General features: G+C 43.2%; 3 protein-coding genes and 2 long non-coding RNA genes across 6 annotated transcripts in view; 1 reads left to right on the forward strand and 4 right to left on the reverse strand.

Moving 5' to 3' along the window:
- Positions 1–3,764, reverse strand: part of arhgef15b (Rho guanine nucleotide exchange factor 15b) — a 36,287-nt gene extending 32,523 nt beyond the window's left edge. The window contains exon 1 of one of the 2 annotated variants that reach the window (XM_010771105.1): positions 3,680–3,764. The gene's annotated coding sequence lies outside the window, so the exon portion shown is untranslated. Of the gene's footprint in view, positions 1–3,625 lie in introns of both variants that reach the window. The other variant, XM_010771107.1, reaches the window with a different exon arrangement.
- On the forward strand, positions 1–19,152 carry hdlbpb (high density lipoprotein binding protein b). Its single transcript, XM_010771102.1, has 28 exons — positions 1–611; positions 2,299–2,379; positions 3,355–3,456; positions 3,743–3,894; positions 4,232–4,447; positions 5,507–5,713; positions 5,894–6,109; positions 7,265–7,471; positions 7,667–7,774; positions 7,959–8,063; positions 8,610–8,688; positions 9,809–9,948; positions 10,031–10,135; positions 10,253–10,366; positions 10,449–10,535; positions 10,708–10,839; positions 11,907–12,125; positions 12,221–12,442; positions 12,837–13,055; positions 13,214–13,355; positions 13,612–13,739; positions 13,840–13,944; positions 14,101–14,235; positions 14,324–14,467; positions 14,582–14,761; positions 14,844–14,960; positions 15,090–15,248; positions 15,441–19,152. The coding sequence occupies exons 3-28, from the start codon at positions 3,381–3,383 to the stop codon at positions 15,531–15,533; spliced, it is 3,807 nt and encodes a 1,268-aa protein (XP_010769404.1). The 5' UTR covers positions 1–611; positions 2,299–2,379; positions 3,355–3,380; the 3' UTR covers positions 15,534–19,152.
- On the reverse strand, positions 4,349–5,576 carry LOC104945437 (uncharacterized). Its single transcript, XR_798340.1, has 3 exons — positions 5,494–5,576; positions 5,014–5,151; positions 4,349–4,435 (listed from the first exon to the last, which is right to left on the reverse strand). It is a non-coding gene; the product is annotated as an uncharacterized lncRNA (long non-coding RNA).
- Positions 11,076–11,961, reverse strand: LOC104945436 (uncharacterized). Its single transcript, XR_798339.1, has 2 exons — positions 11,871–11,961; positions 11,076–11,560 (listed from the first exon to the last, which is right to left on the reverse strand). It is a non-coding gene; the product is annotated as an uncharacterized lncRNA (long non-coding RNA).
- neurl4 (neuralized E3 ubiquitin protein ligase 4) overlaps positions 18,057–19,756 on the reverse strand; it is a 19,362-nt gene continuing 17,662 nt past the window's right edge. Inside the window, 1 exon segment of the mRNA XM_010771101.1 lies at positions 18,057–19,720. Within this exon segment, the coding sequence (XP_010769403.1) occupies positions 19,516–19,720 (205 nt within the window). The 3' untranslated portion in view covers positions 18,057–19,515.

A 19,756-nucleotide genomic window follows, 5' to 3' on the forward strand; every position in this document is an offset into this window, starting at 1 on the left:
AATTACTAAAAATGTCATTAAAAAAAGGACACATTTGTAATTGAATAGGTGATGATTTAAATGTATCAATCAAAGACAGAAACTTTTATCTCATGATTTCGGCTTTTTAGGTCTTTGGATGATTAACTATCTCAACATGTACTTAGTAACTAAAACGATTGACTTACTATCTAGTAGTTTGAATTGACAACAAGAATACAAAGCATTTATAACTTTAGAGAAAGTATGACGCTCTGACTTCCTTGAGAGCACACAGGGCATCATGAATGATAAGTAGTCCCGGTCAGATTGACGGACGTTAGACGTTGCGAGGGCTGATAACTTGAAAACATTATTTCAATAATCAATTACTATAATGAACACCACATATGACTCCTTTACACCTCAATAAAACATAAGGGTGTGAAGAACAGGACTAGAATCCCACGGATCTATTTAACCTGGATGCTCCTGTTGCGCAAAGATACTGCGGCATTTCCTTTATACTATGTGAGTCCAAGTGCATGCTGGTATCACTCCGCGGGCATAGGAAATGCTCGTAGACCAATCACATCTGTGTTTACACCATCACCTGTCAAACACACACCCTCTGCTATATTTCTCTCTGAAAGGTAGGAATTATGTATTTATTTCATATTTTCTTTTAATCTAATTGTGCCAAACAGTAGATGGATTCAAGAGTGTATGTGTGGAAGCGAAAAAGCCGGTTTTAACACAAAGGGAAGCAGCCTTTACAGCGCCCCCGGAGCTGAAGCTGGTTATATGTCCGCCTGTCTTGTTTTTTAACCGATTATCAGAAAGTCCTTGCGCCTAATCATCTCCGGCTGAGGTCGGAGTACAGTGATGTGTGTTAGCCTTGCAAACCCGGCTGAATAATGTTTCAAACCCTTTGCATTTGTCCGCCTATGCTTGCAGATTAAGCCATTCAGTTCATCCTCAAGCTAGCAATACATCGGCTAAAGAGAGATGCGTCTCACTGAACCGTTAGCTAGCATGGTGCACAGTGGGATTAATTTCGCCGTCTTTATTTCATTTTTCCTGTAGATAACTGGTGGTACTAGTATTGTTAGGCACAGTGGTGGCTAAATAAACGCTATACTGTATTACAGAGAACCACATGTTCTTTGTTTCTTTCATTCATTTATTGAATTTCAGTATAATTGTTAGCAATGTAACCAAGTGTTAGCAGGCGCTGAGCCACAATGGGAAACTTGCGGCAGTAGTTACTTATTTAACCCCTTAACCAATGGTGGAAGAAGTATTGTGGCAATACCAAACTACACAATACAAACAATTAAAAGCACTGAGTTCACAGTTGTACCTGCTGTGCAAACGTGTGTGTGTGTGTGTGTGTGTGTGTGTGTTATTGTTGTACATGTACCTAAGCATTAATAGCTAAATACATTATATGTCATTATATGATAACGTTCTCAGTCAGTTGTATTACGTTTTCTTATTACATTAATTATTATTGCTTCATTAACGTGTAGCCGTTACCTGTAGTATTTGTTCTATTTTGGGCTTATTCCTGCAGCTCTATTAGGTGTGCAATGAAGTAAGATCTATCATATTTCATAAATTCATTGTAGTTATGGTATGTATCTTATTTCTACAAATCAATTGCTCAATAATCAAATTCAAATAACTGTAGATGTATTTGCATTTGAAATACTCTAGTCTGTAGTAGGCTAACACAATCTGTAACAGATTGATTTCAGCTTTTCAATGAAGATCATTTCACTTTTGATGAAATATTAAACCCAAGACTCCATATAATCTGTGTCCGCACTATTCCATACATTTGGAAAATATTCCACATTTTCTCTACATCATCTTGTAAACTTTCTGAAACTTTACCGTCGCAATTTTGTTATCTTAGAATACCTTTTCAACTAGCAATAAAAAACGAAGTTTAAGAGTTTTGGCTGCACAGCTGGGCCCCCCAAGCCCCCTGTGAACCCAATTCAACACTAAGATCCTAACCTAAAACAAGTAAGAGAGAAAAGGCATTGCATAATTATTCTGTGTGATCAGCTACAGTATATTCTCATTATTCTGTGGTTACATTAATTTTCTAATTTCCTGAGCCAATGAGTGTGTAGAAGTATGGAGGGAAGATGAGCAGAGAGATGTGGAGAGGGGGGAGGGGGGGGGGTGAGTGAATCAGATCCAGGCAGAGTAAGGTGCAGTGCAGTGTGGGTGTTCAGTGTTCATCCAGCCTCCGTGCTGCTGCTGCTGCTGCTACAGCCTTTTTGATTTACAGTGTTCACTTTCAGTCTCTTGTCTCTGTGCACCCAGGAGCTGAAACACACACTCACACTGAAGCGCCTACGGTAGCCGCTAACTGGACGGACTCTCTGGCAATTGACCCTTTTGCAGGTAAGCGTGGGCTCACTTTGTAAAATACAATTTGATCGATTCTCCCACCGCTTTAACTTGGCGTTACTGTGTTCTCTTATATTGCCTACACGGCTGCTTTTCCCTCCATGAGATACTTCTTTTGTGTAGCTTCATTTTCTGGGCTTTTAAGGGGCTCTTTACCAGCAGGAGGAGATTTCACTCGACAGTTGAGAGCACAGTTACATTTCAGCAGAAGCCATCTTCTTGGAGCATGCCACAGATATTTAGAGTACAACACAAAGTCTCTGTTGTACTCCAGAGGCCTTACACAGCGAGGGGATGGATTTACATGTCTATTTAAGAGCGAGGGAAAACTTCTCTTTGCAGAAATATTACGTACAAATAAATGGCTCCAATAATCTAAGGATGCTCAACCGTTATTTCCATTACTCATTCAAAGAAATCCAATTAATAGAAGTAAAAGATTTTCTCCACTAAGTCTTAAATAGAAAACACATTTGTAGGGGTTTTCCTAAATGTGTAGTTTCTTTCAGGACTTTAATGATTGTATTGACTGCTGAATGCTTTTCTTATTGCTTATCGGTTTACAAAAACTTGCACAGTCAGAGGAACAGTTCGTAGATTTATAGTTCTTTCATTTGACTTTTTAAAAAGCACTCTGGGAAGACCCCGTGATTCTGAACCAGCAGCGGGTGTTTTCAGACTAAGGCGGCTCTCAGACTTGTGATAACTCGCTCCCCGGGGCGCTGCGTGTTTGTCTGAGGCCTCTAAAGTGTTAATTGGAGCATCTCAGGTGTAACATGTTGCATCGGTGCTGCGAAGCTAATCTTCTGGGATTCATGGAAAGCAAGCTTAGAGAAAATACAAACCAAAGGAGGGCAGGAGAACTATTATTGTGCCTTTTTGCGGAGGGTTTAACTATTTTAGGAATACGCAGAATGCAGCAACTAATGTCTTTTTTTTTTTTATACTCCATCCTTTCCCACCTCTTAGTGGAATAGCGGAATAAATCTTAGACCATGAGCTCAGTGGCAGTGTTGACCCCGGAGAGCTTTGCAGAGCATCGCAGTGGCCTGAAGGACCAGGAGAACACAGGTAACCTCCGCCTGTCATCAACTCATCTCTTTATACTTTAGTAAGAAGAAGATGTTTACCTCAGAAGCTCGTGGCTAAAACCGTGAGGCAAACATATTCTGCCTTTGCGAGTCGTTTTTAAAGATTCTTCCTGAGGGTGATTTTTGAGGTCCTCCTTTAAACATCATACCTATTCCTGTATTATCTATGTTTCCATTTGACATGCTCCTTCAACAATCCATACATGCATTCGGTGTTTTCCCTCTGTCCTTGATTTCATCCCTTCCTTCTTGTGTCTTCGGGCCAGGCTGCGTCCCGGAGGATGAGGCCTACATCCCCACCTACCTGGAGGCCTTCCCTCCTCTGCCAGAGAAGGAGGCGCCGGGGGAAAAGGCGGGGGAGCCAGCTTCAGCGTGGGGGGGCAAGATCAGGCCCATCAAAGCCTCTGTCATCACCCAGGTCAGGCAGCCAGTCACTAAGAACATAAACAGGAAACAGTATGTATATAAAGATACAAGTCTAGTCTGTGTATATACAGTAGACTCTTCTTGCACTATTTATATTCTATTTTATTTGTGTTTACTTGCAAATGTCAAAGCATTCTCTTGCACTAGTTTTCTATGTCCTATATATATATATATATGCACTGTTGGAGGAGCCCGTTTTTCATTGCCATATCTACTCTGTAGCTAATGTGCAAATGACAATAAAGACTTGAAACTTGAAGTCTTCAAATGTATTGGAAAACACTTGGTCTGTCATTTTAAGGTCTATTAATCATGCAATCTGTGTGTAGGTGTTCCATGTTCCCCTGGAGGAGCGTCGCTACAAGGACAACAACCAGTTTGGGGAGGGCGAGGAGGCCAAAGTGTGCCTGGACATCATGCAGCGCACGGGGGCCCACATTGAGCTGTCTCTGGCCAAAGACCAGGGCCTGTCCATCATGGTCACCGGAAAACTGGACTCCGTCATGAAGGCTCGCAAGGAGATCGTAGCTCGCCTGCAGACACAGGTAAACTGACCGCTGACATGTTCATACTGCTCGGGTACTGAAGTCATGGCAGGTTGTGTTTATGTTGATAAGATCTATTTAAAATACTGTCTTTCTTTGGCTGGATAAAGGTTCAGCAGACACCTTCGTCCAAATAATTGAAGGTCAAGTCCGTTCTTGCAAATTAAAGTAATGTTACCAATATTGCAGCTGACTTTCAAAAAATATAAACTATATGCGTTGTTTTTCTATATATGCAATTTGTAGCCTTTGTTACCCAGTTGTAGAACGTCATGACATCACGGGAATAACAATAAAAAAATGCCTATCATATCTTCTTGGCATTGATACAGTGTGTTACAATCTATGTTGGTGCAAGCCTGTTATGTGCTGGTGTCGAATAATTAGCTTCTGTTGATTACTCATTACTATTTTAAATTCATTCAAAACAAATGTATATACCAAAAGTATCAGATGTTTCTTTGAGCAAGAACAATGACCTGCTCCACTTCAACCTATGGGTCGGATCAAAGACATTTGAATGCTTCAATCCTTTTATTTCCATTTGTTCTTTTTTTCACACTCACACAAATTGATATAGCATAGCCCGTGCAGGCAGGTCGCTTTAGGACAAAAAGATGAGTTGAAAAATGACCGTCAGCTCCCGGCGGCTGCCTTCCTGGGCTTCAGCAGTAAACATGCTGATTTCCACTTCAATGCCTGCACTGAAGTCCACCTGTTTAGCTGAGCTGCAGTTATTGATACAACAGTACAGGAAAACAATCTGGCTCTTTCGCAAGGTCAAATGCTTCTGTTTTTGTTTACCTAACTAAAAAACACACATATTCCACGGTTGCCATTAATAATGTCCTTGGTAAACTAGAAATGTGAGAAACAAAACTAATTTTCTCTTCTCTAATATCATATGAATGTGGAAACTTCAACAATTCTATAGTTTTAAGGATATATCTGAACCTTAAAGATTGATTTAATGCCATTTAGATCAGTTCCTGCAAGATAACGCACATTGATCCAATCCAATGTGTACCAATGCAGATCTTACTCACTTCCTCCCTCTAGGCCTCAGCTACGGTCGCCATCCCTAAGGAGCACCACCGTTTTGTCATCGGTAAGAACGGCGAGAAGCTGCAGGAGCTGGAGTTGAAGACCGCCACCAAGATCGCTATTCCACGCCCTGACGACCCCAGCACCAACATCCGCATCACCGGCACCAAGGAGGGCATCGAGAAGGCCCGCCACGAAATACTTCTGATCTCTGCTGAACAGGTGAGCTTAAAGAACGTCGACCTGAAACCAGAAGTATAGGTTCAAATCCCCGGTCAGAGACTACATTTTTCGCTTCTTTGAAACTTGACTTTATTGCCTCTATGATCTTGGCAGTCCCTATTTACATATTCTATTGTTTCATTGACCCCCCCCCCCCACCCCCACCCTCACGCTCACCAGGACAAGCGTGCGGTGGAGCGTCTCTCCCTGGAGAAGGCCTTCCACCCCTTCATCGCCGGAGCCCACAACCGTCTGGTGCAGGAGCTGAGCCAGGAGACGGGCGCTCGCATCAGCATCCCCCCCCCCAGCCTGCCCAAGGACGAGATCGTCATCACCGGGGAGAAGGAGGCCGTCGCCATGGCGCTCAGCCGCATTCGAGCCATCTACGACGACAAGGTGCGCTTCCTGGTTGACTTTACAATTGGTTTGTAATGTAAAATTGGTTTTGAAGAACAGCTGAAAAACGAAACGGTTACCTATATTTGAAGAAAGTGGTCTTAAGTCTGTAATCTAATTAAATATCCTTTTAGAGGAAAACTTGGCCGTTTACATTCCAACCATAAATATTGTTGATGAATCAGCTTAATTTAAACTCTTACCTGACCTTTAATATGATGATTAACTATTTTTTGTTGTTTTTGTTTTTTTTGCCGCTGTTTAATGTCAGTCTTTAATCTATATTTTTTTAATATTTCTTTCAATAAGTGCTTAAGATATTTTCATTTACTGCTTAGGAAGTAGATTTTATTCGAAAATGTCAAAGTTTTCTAAATTAAGAATCTAAGAAAACCTATCAATCTCAAGAAAAACCCAAAAGCAAAACAAGGAACTAAACAACATGAAATGGAATCATGGCAGTTGAGTGTACGCTGGAGTACTTCACAATTCTACCGGCTAGTGTATTGGATCATCGGACATTTGGTCGCTTTGTCAGTTATTTATAACAACTTCTATTCCCTGCTAGGTAACCGAACAGATTGAGTTTATGGCACACACGTAGTTGCACATATTATCTTTCCACAAACTGTTTGTTTTTGGAATGAGGAAGTTGTATCATTATTTTCAACAGTGCTGGTGTTTTTATTTTCCACCACACACAAACTCTAAAAGATGGATGAGATGTGGAGAGGAGATGTGTGTGTGTATGTGTGTGTGTGTGTGTGTGTGCGCGTGCGTGTGTGTGTGTGTGTGTGTGTGTGTGTGTGTGTGTGTGTGTGTGGGCGGGCAATAGACAGGCTGGAGATAATGGGGAGAGTAAATTGGATTTGGACAGAGAACAACAGGATGAGAATGCTAATGTCATTCAGTGCATATGCATGAGAGGGAGAAACAAATACATGCCCTCTCGCTCTCAATCACTCCGCTCACCTCCAGCCAGCTTATTTCCTCTCCCTGTCCGCCTACTGACTGACATTCATCTGTCCGTCCTTCCTGCTTCCTGTGCGTCCTTCCTCTCCCTGTCTCCTGCTGTGAGCCCATCCATCCCTCACCGTGCCACATCTGTCCTTCCTCCTTGCCACTCATGTCTCTTCTCCCCGTCTCCCCCTGCAGAAGAGAAAGACCACCACAATCTCCGTGGAGGTGAAGAAGTCTCAGCACAAGTACATCATTGGGCCAAAGGGCAACACCCTGCAGGAGATCCTGGAGACCACGGGGGTCTCTGTGGAGATGCCTCCTCTGGACTCCGGATCAGAGACCATCATCCTCAGGGGGGAGCCGGACAAGCTGGGGCCGGCGCTCACACAGGTGTACGCTAAGGTGAGGGGGGGAGGGGGAAATGGTATTGGTTACTAAAAGCCTTGAATTGCATAGTGGCATTTGATCAGTTGTTGTGGAACTTTGATTTCCAGTTATTTATTGCAGCTGAATCAGTCTGTAACATGCTTTAAAAGTGTTTTGTTTTTTTCGAGAGAAGTTGGATTTGAACCTTTAAGTCCTTGTGTCCCTCTTTAGGCGAAGAGTGTGATGGTGGTGGAGGTGACCGCCCCGGCCTGGCTGCATCGCTACATCATCGGCAAGAAAGGACAGAACATCGGGCGCATCACACAGCAGCTGCCACGGGTAAGAGAGGGATGATCAGAGACTATATGACGGATAATATGGAACAGTGCATTTCATGTAGAAGAGGGAAGTTAGCATCAGCATTATGGTCATTGGTTTATCTTGTGTGTGTGTGTGTGTGTGTGTGTGTGTGTGTGTGTGTGTGTGTGTGTGTGTGTGTGTGTGTGTGTGTGTGTGTGTGTAGGTTCACATAGAGTTCACAGACGGAGAGGAGCGCATCAGTCTGGAGGGTCCGACAGAGGAGGTGGAACAGGCTCAGGCCCAGATACAGGAGATCATCAAGGACCTGGTGAGTAATAACACACAATGTGATTGATACCTATGGTATGATGTGAAAAAGACTAGTGAAAATGAAGACATAATAGTGATGTTATAAGTTTTACGTCGTCCAGGAAGATTGATTTACGTCTGTATTTGAAACTTAATATCTCTTAGGACTCTTCGTCAGATAAAACAAGCATTTTTAGAATGCTCTTCAAGACATTGTGATGGTCATTTTTCACATTTTACAAGTTAAATCACAAATGAGACTAGCTGTTAGTTGCAGCCCTACCTGGGATATGTATTATAGGGTAGTTCTCAAATACATCTTGTAAAAGGCTCATATTCTTTTTAAGGTTGTCGTCACTTTTCAACTTTAAATGACATGATTGCTTTTGGCAGTTCATTCGTATTAACTCTTAGAATAAAGACCATCTGGAAGCTGATAACGCCAGAGGGTAGACTTTAGAGAATACACCCAGGGTTGAAGGGTTCAGTTCTGTAGCTCTGGGACACGTTCAGTAACTTACTGTCCCAATGTCCCTCTGCCTGCCCCCCCCGCCCCCGTGATCAGCTGGTGAGGATGGACTACACCGAGGTCATCATAGAGCAGCGCTTCCACAGACACCTCATCGGAAAGAACGGAGCCAACAGTGAGTGCACTTTGTTCTGCTGATCTCAACAGGAAAACAATCTGGGACATCAACACTCCTGGGCTTTAGAGTTCAAATGGCAGAGCGTCCAGCTTTTTATTTGCTGTTCTTTTTAAGCCACTGACTCAGTAAATTCAGCTTTTGGTTCATACTGTCGTAGTCAGCAGCGTCACATGTTGTGCAAAATTACTTGTTTGTTATTTATTGGGAACAGCTACTTCAGAAACACTGCATACATTACGGTCTCCACAATGCTCTATGTTATATGTGTGTTATATTTATTTAGTATCTTGCTGTTTCTACCTGGATCTTGACATGCAGTCTGGATATGTGTTGGGGCAGTTGCCAAGTCAAACGTATATACAATAAACACTGTATTTTTGTATATTTACAGACACACCAATTTCATTTCAGGTCATTCTGTCATTAGTCAAAAGGCACAATCTCATATCTGGTTGCCGTGTATAAATGATGGGCTTGCTGCGTTCATCAATTTGTAATTAAATGTCAAGTAAAAGCCACTGAAGGCCATCTGTACTTAGTAGTGTATACAGTCTGTATATTGAGTTGAAATGATTGTGTGATTATGTCATTGTTTCATAATGACGCTAGGTACTGGAAACAACCAGTTCAATTATTATTATTATTTCACAGTCTATGTAGTCGGCGGTTTTAACGCGGTTATTCACATGGTTATCGAAATGCATTCTGGAATTCACTGAAACTCCAAGACAATTTCAGTTTGTTGAAATGAAATGGTCAATATACTGCGTTTATATGAAGCTTTTCCAATCTTTACGACCCCTCAAAGAGCTTTTAATTAAGTCTCGAGCGCTAGAAAAGGGAGCTGTAAAAAGACAGTAATATCAGCTGTCGTTGAGAATCATATTGGATGTGGTTGTCCTCAACTCATGTCTGTTACAATTGACTGCAGAACAGAACCATTTTAAAAGTGTAAAGCAGCCAATATACTATATAACAGAAAAACCTACAACCCTTTTCCAGGCTTGCAGGGGGTTCGTGTTGTGCTCCTCAATTGAAACTCTAAAGTAATTAGGGTTAAACACTTGCAACCCTCTTTTAAATGTTTACCTTGTTTTCATCTGTTCCCTAACGACAGTCAATCGGATCAAGGAGCAGTACAAGGTGTCGGTGCGGATCCCCCAGGACTCTGAACGCAGCGGGTTGGTCCGGATCGAGGGCGACCCGAAAGGAGTCCAGATGGCCCACAGAGAGCTCATTGAGATGGTGCAGAGAATGGTGAGGATGGGGTCAAAGTTCAGGGTGGTTCATTCATTTATTTTTGTGTGTTGGCATAAATAAATAAATGTCCAATTCCCAGGAAAACGAGCGCACCAAAGACCTGATCGTGGAGCAGAAGTTCCATCGGACAATCATCGGCCAGAAGGGAGAGAAGATCAAAGAAGTTCGAGACAAGTTCCCCGAGGTAAGCGTCTCCTCCGACGCTTCCTGCACTTTATCTCTCCCATTCATCACGGAGAAATAATTAGTTTTGATCCAGATCTTAATTTAATTTGACGAGTATAATATCCTCTGCTTCCAGGTCATTATCAATTTCCCCGACCCGGCGCAGAAGAGTGACATCGTCCAGCTGAGAGGGCCGAAGAACGAGGTGGAGAAATGTGCAAAGTTCCTGCAGAAAATCATCGCCGACCTGGTACGAGCCCCCCGTATGCTTTCTCTCCATTTCTCCTTATCTTTCAACATTTGAATTCACAGCAGCTTTCTTTCTTCTCCAGATTGAGAATAGCTTCTCGCTCTCAGTTCCCATCTTCAAGCAGTTCCACAAAAACATAATTGGCAAAGGCGGCGCTAATATTAAAAAGGTGAGACTGTTTAATTTCGAAAAATGGTCACTTATTAAATTATTCATTTTCAAAGCCAAATCATTAAATAAAGCGACATCGAAACAAATTCCTCCGTAATATTCAGCCAGTGTTAAATGTTTACGGTTTCGTAATATTCAAAGCTTCAAAATACACATATTGTTTATGCCAGATCCGGGAAGAGACCACCACTAAGGTCGACCTGCCGACAGAGAACAGTAACTCGGAGATGATCGTCATCACAGGCAGGAAGAGCAACTGTGAGGCGGCCAGAGAGCGGATCCTCTCCATCCAGAGAGAACTGGTAAGAACTTTTCATAGTTTTAGCAACTTCCAGGATATATTGGAAGAAACAAATAATTTAAGCTCCACCTCCCAGTTTTTTAAGAACTTTGAGCCATATCTTGTCGTCCTTCTCTTTGGATAAGAGAGGTGGTTTCAAACATGGTGGCAGTTGTTAAATTAGATTAGATTAGAATCTTTAATGACCACACAGCCAAGCTGGTGGAATTCGTGTTCAGTGCAGATTATTACAGCTTGTTCCATACAATTCAACATACAATAAAAAGTACAACACACAGCACAGGGCAAATACATACATCATGACTTATATACATAAAGTTCAAGGTGTGATTGATGTGATTGTTCATCGGGGTTATTTAGAGTCCATTTAGTGTCCGTATAGCAAAGGGGAAGAAGCTGTTTTTGAGGCGGGCGGTTTTGGTGGACAGTGACCTGTAGCGCCTCCCTGAGGGCAGAAGTTGGAAGACATGGTGAGCTGGGTGGGAGGGGTCAGAAATGATTTTCCTTGCCCTTGTGACAGTTCGTTGGTGGTGAAGTGATTCGAGTGATGGAAGGGGACTACAGGTGATTTTTGATGCTTTATTGACGATACGTTGAAGTTTATTCCGGGAGAGGTGGTCTGAACTGCTGTGCCAGACTGTGATGGATGATGTGAGGATGCTTTGGATGATGGCTGTGTAGAACTGGATTAGGAGATGTTTCCTCACTCTGTATTTCTTGAGCTGCCGCAGAAAGAATAGCCTTTGGTTGATGAAACAATGAAACAATGCTGGTTCGAATGTCCTCTCGCTCATTCCTGCCCCTTTCAACTCTTGCTTGCTATTTAAGACAGACAATGCTCAACAATTCTAATAAGTAAAGCTGGAGAAAGCTACTAAATTGATCTTGAAAACTACCTTTTTCTAAGTCTGATTAAATTAACACCATAAACTTGGCCAGTCTTAAAGTTTAGTGAGGGAATATTTTTGACATTCCTTTTATAATCAAAGAGAGGTTAGGCGAAGGGAGAACAAGCTTGAAATGTAGGCGTACCTTAATGTATCCCTGGCTCTCTCCTCATCCCTTCAGGCCAACATGAAGGAGGCGGAGGTCGCCATCCCTTCCAAGCTGCACAACTCTCTGATTGGCTCTAAAGGCTGCCTGGTGCGCTCCATCATGGAGGACTGCGGCGGCGTCCACATCCACTTCCCCTCCGAGGGGTCCGGCTCGGATAAGGTCACCATCAGAGGGCCCGTCGAGGAGGTGGAGAAGGCTAAGAAACTGCTGCTGCAGCTGGCTGAGGAGAAGGTGGGCGGGGCAGAAAAGGGATGCAGTAACTATAGAGAGGAGGAAATACTTACTCGCTTTTCTTGTCCTCTGTCCTTCTTTCCTTCCCTTTTCAGCAAGTCAACAACTTCACAGCGGAGCTCCAGGCCAAACCAGAGTATCATAAGTTCCTGATTGGCCGTGGCGGCGCTAATATTCGCAGAGTGAGGGACAAGACGGGGGCCCGCATCATCTTCCCGTCACCGGACGACACGGAGCAGGAACTGATCACCATCGTAGGGAAGGAGGAGGCCGTACGTCTGGCCCAGAAGGAGCTGGAAAGCCTGGTCAAAAACCTGGTAATAACATTTCAATTACTTAGTTTTATCTCCTTTGATTTTTTTAAATTATATTTAAGAATGATTCCTTAATTTGTTTACTTTTTACTACTTTTTCAATCTTAAACAAGTATGCCTGCCTAATTTTCTTTTGCTCTTTTTGTCAGATTATCTTTCTTGTTTAATTCGGATTTTACTAGCAAAGTCATTCAAAAGTGCCAGGGCCATTTTTACTTTAGATTTCAACAACAAAAGCTCAGTGAAAATGTTATATTGGAAAGGTTGATAGATTTAGAATAATCCAGCTGGCATATGAAAAAAAGTGTGTTACATTACAACGTATTCTTTTTTAAATATCCCCTTGTTCTTCTTGAATACCCTCCACTTCCTGTTGTCTCCTCATCTCCCTCTCCAGGACGACGTGGTGGAGGACAGCATGGTCGTAGACGCTCGCCACCACCGTCACTTCGTGTGCCGGAGAGGCCAGGTGCTGCGGGAGCTGGCGGAGGAGTACGGCGGCGTGGCCGTCAGCTTCCCTCGCACGGGGGCCAACAGTCAGAGGGTCACTCTGAAGGGGGCCAAGGACTGCGTGGACGCCGCCAAGAAACGCATCCAGGAGATCATCGAGGACCTGGTAAGAGACAATGAGAAATTAAGAAACCATAAGTCATAAAAAAAAACGTATATTTCTCTGCATATTTGCACTTTGATTTTACATCCAGGAGTAATGGATGTGATCTGAACTCCTGTCTGTTTGCCGTTGTCACCCAGCTGTGTCCTCTCTCTCTACAGGAGTCCCAGGTGTGTGTGGAGGTGGCGATCCCCCAGCGCTTCCACCGAGCCATCATGGGGCCCAAAGGCTGCCGCATCCAGCACATCACCAGGGAGAATGAAGTCCAAATTAAGTTCCCGGAGAGGGACGACAGCGCTGCAGGTCAGGAACACACGAGAGAACAAGAGCTGTGAGACTAATGATGTTGTTAATGTGTTGCCATGGCAAAGAGGGCAGAGTAATAAGAAAGTACTGGTGAGGTTTTAGGATATATGGGGATCTTCTGGCACTGGGTGGTCACTGTTCACTGTGTTCCTTTGTGATATTTTTACATTTTGGCTGCTAGGAGAATGTATTATTCTGACATGAAACTGCTGCCAAACTGGCTTTAAATTCATGACGTCTTGTGACATTTCAGGTCAGGATGCTCCACCACAGGAAAACGGTGAGGTCAGTCTAGAGGCGGAGTTCGTCCCCCGCAAGTGTGACATCATCACCATCGCTGGGCATGAGGAGAAGTGTGAAATGGCTAAAGCCGCCCTGCTGGTAGGCGCCATTATGCTATTATTTAATTACGGATATAATGCTCCCTAATATCCTCTCTTATCATCCATTACCTTAATCCTGTCACTGTTTCCTCATTCAGGCGCTGGTGCCCATAACGGAGGATGTGGAAGTGTCTTACGAGCTGCATCGCTACATCATTGGCCAGAAGGGCAGCGGGATCAGGAAGATGATGGAGGAATACGAGGTGAGATCTGACTCTCTGGTGCCATCTAGTGGCCATGAGGCGTTATTGCTCCATGTAGAAGCCTCTGCCTTCTACAGCTGCTTTAAATATGCTTATATAATGTGATACGTCTAATTGGTATTTACTGATCTTTAAGTTATTGTTTGCATGTTGCAGGTGAACCTCTGGGTGCCGCAGCCGGAGAAGCAGCTGGATGTGATCAAGGTGACGGGGCTGGTAGCCAACGTGGAGCGGGCCAAACAGGGTCTGATGGAGCGGGTCAAAGACCTGCAGGCGGAGCAGGAGGACAGGGTAAGGGTCCAACAGAGTAATCACAATTATTATATTGTAAAGATATGAGCGTTTGAGGTTTTTTACGCTGCTCCATGTCCTTTCTCAGGCCCTGCGCAGTTTCAAGGTGACCGTGTCCGTAGATCCAAAGTTTCATCCAAAGATCATTGGTCGCAAAGGAGCGGTGATTTCTCAGATCAGGAAAGACCACGACGTCAGCATCCAGTTCCCCGACAAAGGAGACGAGCAGCAGGTACGTTATTGCTGCCCAAGATAAGTATTAAGTATGTGTTTTATCTTGAGATTTTAATACATTTCCATTAATCTGCTGTTCCCTTTTTCTACATCCTGTTTTTTCCATCTTCAGGATGTGATTGTGATCTCGGGGTACGAGCGTAACGTGGAGGAGGCGAGCCAAGCCATCCAGCAGCTGGTGGCCGAGCTGCAGGAGATGGTGAGCCAAGATGTCCGCCTGGACCCGAGGACCCACGCTCGCATCATCGGAGCCCGGGGCAAAGCTATCCGCAAGCTGATGGAGGAGTTCAAGGTTGGTTTTGTTTTAAATCTTATTTGGTTTTCTCTTGTTGTTGTTTTCTTATATATTATAACGTCTCGTTCCTACCGTTCAGGTGGACATCAGGTTCCCTCAGCCAGGCTCCGACGAGCCCGACAAAGTGACGGTGACCGGCCTCCCTGAGACTGTGGACAACGCTGTGGACCACCTGCTCAACCTGGAGGAGGAATATGTGAGCGTGCAAAGACTGTAGTGGTAGCAACATTTTGAAATCCTAGCACTAAACATGGAAAGTGCTGACGAAGTAAATTGGGTACCGAGACCGTTTTAATGAGCGATTCTCCTTTTTCTCACCTCTCAGATGCTCAACGTGACAGAGACGGAGACCTTGGCAGCCTACATGAAGCCTCCGTCTCGCTATGGAGGGCCCGGTGGAGCAGGAGGGGGTGATGACGGCAGCGGGGGTCCGGCTAAGGGCTTTGTTGTGCGGGACGCCCCTTGGAACGCATCAGGGAACAAGGTTGGGCACACTGATTTTTCTCTTCTCTACAATAATGAATGTAGGGAGGGATGATATGTAGAAGCGTTAGAGAAGTAGTTTTAAATTGTTGAAAAGCAGCTTCTACTTTTAGAGAAATACTTCTGCTTTGTTCCTCGAGTGTGTTGCATTGCATCCTGGGTAAAGAGCAAACATTGTGTATGTTTGTTCCAGGCTCCTGACATGAGCAGTGCAGAGGATTTCCCCACGTTTGGGACAGGTGTGGCCCCGAAGCAAACATCCGCCTGGGGCCCCAAGAAATTCTGAAGCCGCTCATCCTGCTGGAAAACAAAAACAAACGTGTAAAGTAGATGAGAGACGAATCTCGAATCAAATTGCTGCTCGCCTTCCTTCCCTCCTCCTCTTTTTTAGTGACCTCCTTTTGTCTCTCTTTCTCTGTAAAGCCCTTGTACCTTCCTCCCACGACCAGCCGCAATGAATTCTGGGAGAACTATCCCTTCTTTCTTTTCCATCTGTCTCTTCCCCCTGAGAGGGAAAAAAAGAACATTGAGTGCTTTGCTGTCCTGCTCTGCCTCTCGGTTGCACCACCCCTGACGTTCTAGCTGAAATATCTCAAAGCAACCTCCTCCTCAAAATCAAACTCTCTGAAGTACATTGTAAATGTTGAAACTCTTCAAAACTTGCTGAATCAGAGGAGTGGGATCAGAGGAAATGGGGCTTTCAGGGGGGTGGTGATTGTGTATCCAAGGAACAAAAGCAACATCTTGGATTTTTAAGCTAAAACAAAGATGGGGGTCTGTTTTAATGAGCAGGAAACGTGTGTAAATGATGACGGTTCTTTTCCTGTGGTTTATACAAGGAGGTTTATATGTGGCTTATCGCTAAAGTCACTGGTGTGGTGCAGCAGGTGAGGCAATGGGGTGTGTGTGTGTGTGTGTGTGTGTGTGTGTGTGTGTGTGTGTGTGTGTTGGGAGAAAAAACAGCTGCTGTAGTCAGATAACTGAAGCTTTTTCTTTTTAAGTGATGATGAATCAAAAGATGTGGAAATCCTTCGCAGACCGTTTGTACTGAAGATCATTTTGTCACTGTTTTATTTATTCAAAAATGAGCCATTTTATTTGAACTACTGTGATCATTCGTTTTTATAAAAGCCCTCACTGTAGCTTGATGCTTATGTTCGGGAGTGAATGTCGTACGTCAGGGTTCGGGGAAACATGTTAACGGTTGTTATGTGGAAGTGTACAAAGAACTTTTCGCTATTTTTTTAAACTGTCTGGGACTTTTGTTGCCGTTGGTTTCTGGCATATTTGGAAGTTTGTATGTATGTGTGCGCGCGTGGAAGTTAAGATGTATATTTGAATGAAGCTGAACCAAACTTTTACATCGTCTTTGTCCGTTTGTCTCTCTTCTCAGAGCTTTTACCCTTCGCCATTAACACTTTAAATCTTTCAACACGCACACGATGCTGCTTAAATCTCCCACAAAACAAACTTCGTATCAACAGCTTCACTTCAGTTTCTCTCAAACAATACTATTTTGTAGCAAAAACCTTTTGTTCCTTTTTCCGGTTCTGAGATCTTAAGCAAATTAGGCTAGATTTGCATCAGAGCTTATTGTGCCTGGAATCTGAAAGGAATAGTTTAAGAGTTTTTGAACTACACTCACCTGCTTTCTTGACGGGAATTAGTCTGCACGATAAATGGATGGAGCCAGTAGTAGATTAGCTTAGCATCGCATAAAGACTTGAATCTGAGGGAAAAGTGAAGCAAATAAAAACAAGTTAACAAAATTACAAACAGAAATGCAAAAAAGGTTACGTTATGTTACGTTAATGTGCTTTAACTATTTATCTACTTCCCATAGAAGTACTGGGCGGATGGATAAAGCGTTGTTTGTCAAGAAGTAGTTCCAGCTATAGTTAACACCCTCTAAAACCAAAATACATTTCTGTTTGTGACCGATTTAAACAACATGAATGATCTTGAAGAAAGAAACGGATGCAAAATGTGGAACTATTTGGAGGAAGTGGTCAGGATCAGATCGGCAGCTCTAAGTTAGACATTAGAACAAAAAAGGGAAACTCAGGGTCCAATTAAAGTCAAAGCCTGAGCAGAAATGAGTCTTTAAAGCTGGCGACAGATGGATAAAAACAAAACTGACTATGCAACCAAACGGGATCACACACAGGATGGTCAGAGGTACGTTATTGTACTTCTACAATTTGAGCATCCTTTTTAGTTGATCATTTTCAATAACTCTGTGCATGTCTGTTCTTTAAATGCAAGACGAAGCAGCCACTATTTCTGTATAAAGCGTTGAAAGAACCCACTACCGGCCTTAATGAGAAATTAGTCAACAGCATTTTGGAAAAGGTGTGATTGAGTAAGTATGCATTAGCAACACTGCTATAACTGTCAGTAACCATACTTTTTTTTTTCCTACTCTAAATCTAATTAAATAAATACAAAAAAGAACCAAAAGCACTAGTTGGTTGTCTTTTCTTCATCTTTTTTTGTTTTACAAAAACAAGAAACATCTTTACCCATACTTCTGTGCATACCGTCTGTCAGTTTATTTCATTTTTTATAAATCAGGAAGATATGATTTGTTATGTAACAGCCTGTACAACGCAACATACAGAAAAACAAATAAAGAAAACAATACAAATTAAAAATTGTACAAAGCAGCACTGGGCTGTAAATAACCCATAGAATAATATCTTTCACATTTTTCTTTTGATTGGAAGTTTTTTCCTTCGGCCAAACCCCCGTTGAACTCCATCAGTCAGATCACAGCTGCTCTTAGAAGACTGAGCTTCTTCAATTTAGATTTTTTGAGTTTGACTCATGGAAAACTGTGAAAAATTTCGGGGGGGGGGGCGTGTTCAGTAAGCTTGTTTATCAAATTGGCAACAGGACTGTGAATCAAAGAGTGCTTTGAAAAGCTGTTCACATACAATCACTCGTTAGATGGATTAAATAAACCCTTGTATAAAGATTTGACAAATCAATGATGTTAGTCGACAACAACAAAAAAGAACCGCAGAGCCCTAATGAATGACATTCACATGTAAACACTTCTGGAGGTCCTGCCAGGTAAACAGAGTCAGACATGACTAATGGATCGATCAGTGAGGAGGTGTATGTAGAGTAAACCACAAGGGGGAAGCGAGGCAGTGGGAGTGATGTAGAAAACATCTTAAGCCTTTTGGCTTTAGTCCATTTATCTACCTTTTTAATTTAAAAAAAGTACCACATTACGGGATATTTTCTAACTTGCTAAGAGTTTGAGTAGATTGATATCTCTGCAAGGGAGCTTTTCCCAATAATGTTGAACTTTTTCCCCTTTTTCTGTATCAAACAGCCTAGAATTAAATATTCATATTTAAATATCTCATGATGGACCGTCCCAGTTGTAACACACAAGCTGCAAGGCTGGAACATCATTGCCATTCATAGTTCTCAACACAACTTCCCAAATTCCTTTTTTCCGTCAATCCTTCCAGTTTTTCACCACAGTTGAAAGCCTGTGACCGGATGAGTCAGGCGTGATGCTAGGCCACGAAACAGAACCAGGACAGATAAAGAAGCCAAAATGCTTATGTAGAGACACAAAGAAAAGACCAACATACACTTGTAAACATTTTTTTTTCTTCCTCTAGTTTTAAAATCTCCCGCCCCCCCAATAAATGAATCAATCACAAGACACTCTTGGGATCATTCTCAGATTCAATTGTCTTTCTGTTTTTTTATATTTCGGCGAAAACACTTGTTTGTTTTTTTTACCCACGTTTCAGTCTTTTTAGGTGACAGTCCATGAACGTGCAGCTTGGCAGGGGACAGCTCCTGACCAGAGCAGAGGTGTTGAAGTAAGTGCCAAATGAAAAAAAAAGATGTTTGTGTTGAAGAAAATATGTCGGGAAGAATTAGAACAAAAAAGTGTTAAAAAAAACGGTAGCGAATGAACAAACGTGTTGTGTCGAGTCGATGAAACGTTTAAAAATCGCCCACGAGTGTCCGAAACATAAAGTGCAGGCAGTGTCTGTTCTTCTTTGAGACCGCCGTAGCCCCCGGCCATTAATAGAGTCCAAGAGCAAACAACCAAAAAAAAAAAAAAAAAGAATCTTAATGCTGAATTGTCAACAATCCACAGGTGGAACAGCTGGATTCCAGAAGAGTCTCTCGCTCAAGGCAGGGCTTGGATTTGGTTGTCAGTTTATTAAAAGAGTGGGGAGAGCCGTGCGCCCCCCCCCCTTCCCACCCGTATGCCTCCCTTGTCTCTCCGTTGTTCACTCCACCCGGATGAGCAGTCCATAGAGGAGCGTGCCGCCCTGCTCCTTGGTGATCCACTCGATCTCTGAGTTGCTGAAGCGGGGGTCCAGGGCCTCGCTATTACCCAGTGTCTGCGGCCCCATCTTGTAGGAGCCCGGACGCACACACACCTGGAAGCCCACCTGAGCCTGGTGGGCACGGTCAGAGCGGGGGTCGCGAAATCTGCATGAGGACAAAGAGAAGTATCAGTGAGTGTTC

This window comes from Notothenia coriiceps, unplaced genomic scaffold (genome assembly GCF_000735185.1).
Source record: "Notothenia coriiceps isolate Sejong01 unplaced genomic scaffold, NC01 NC01_scaffold00009652, whole genome shotgun sequence".
Lineage (NCBI taxonomy): Eukaryota > Metazoa > Chordata > Actinopteri > Perciformes > Nototheniidae > Notothenia > Notothenia coriiceps.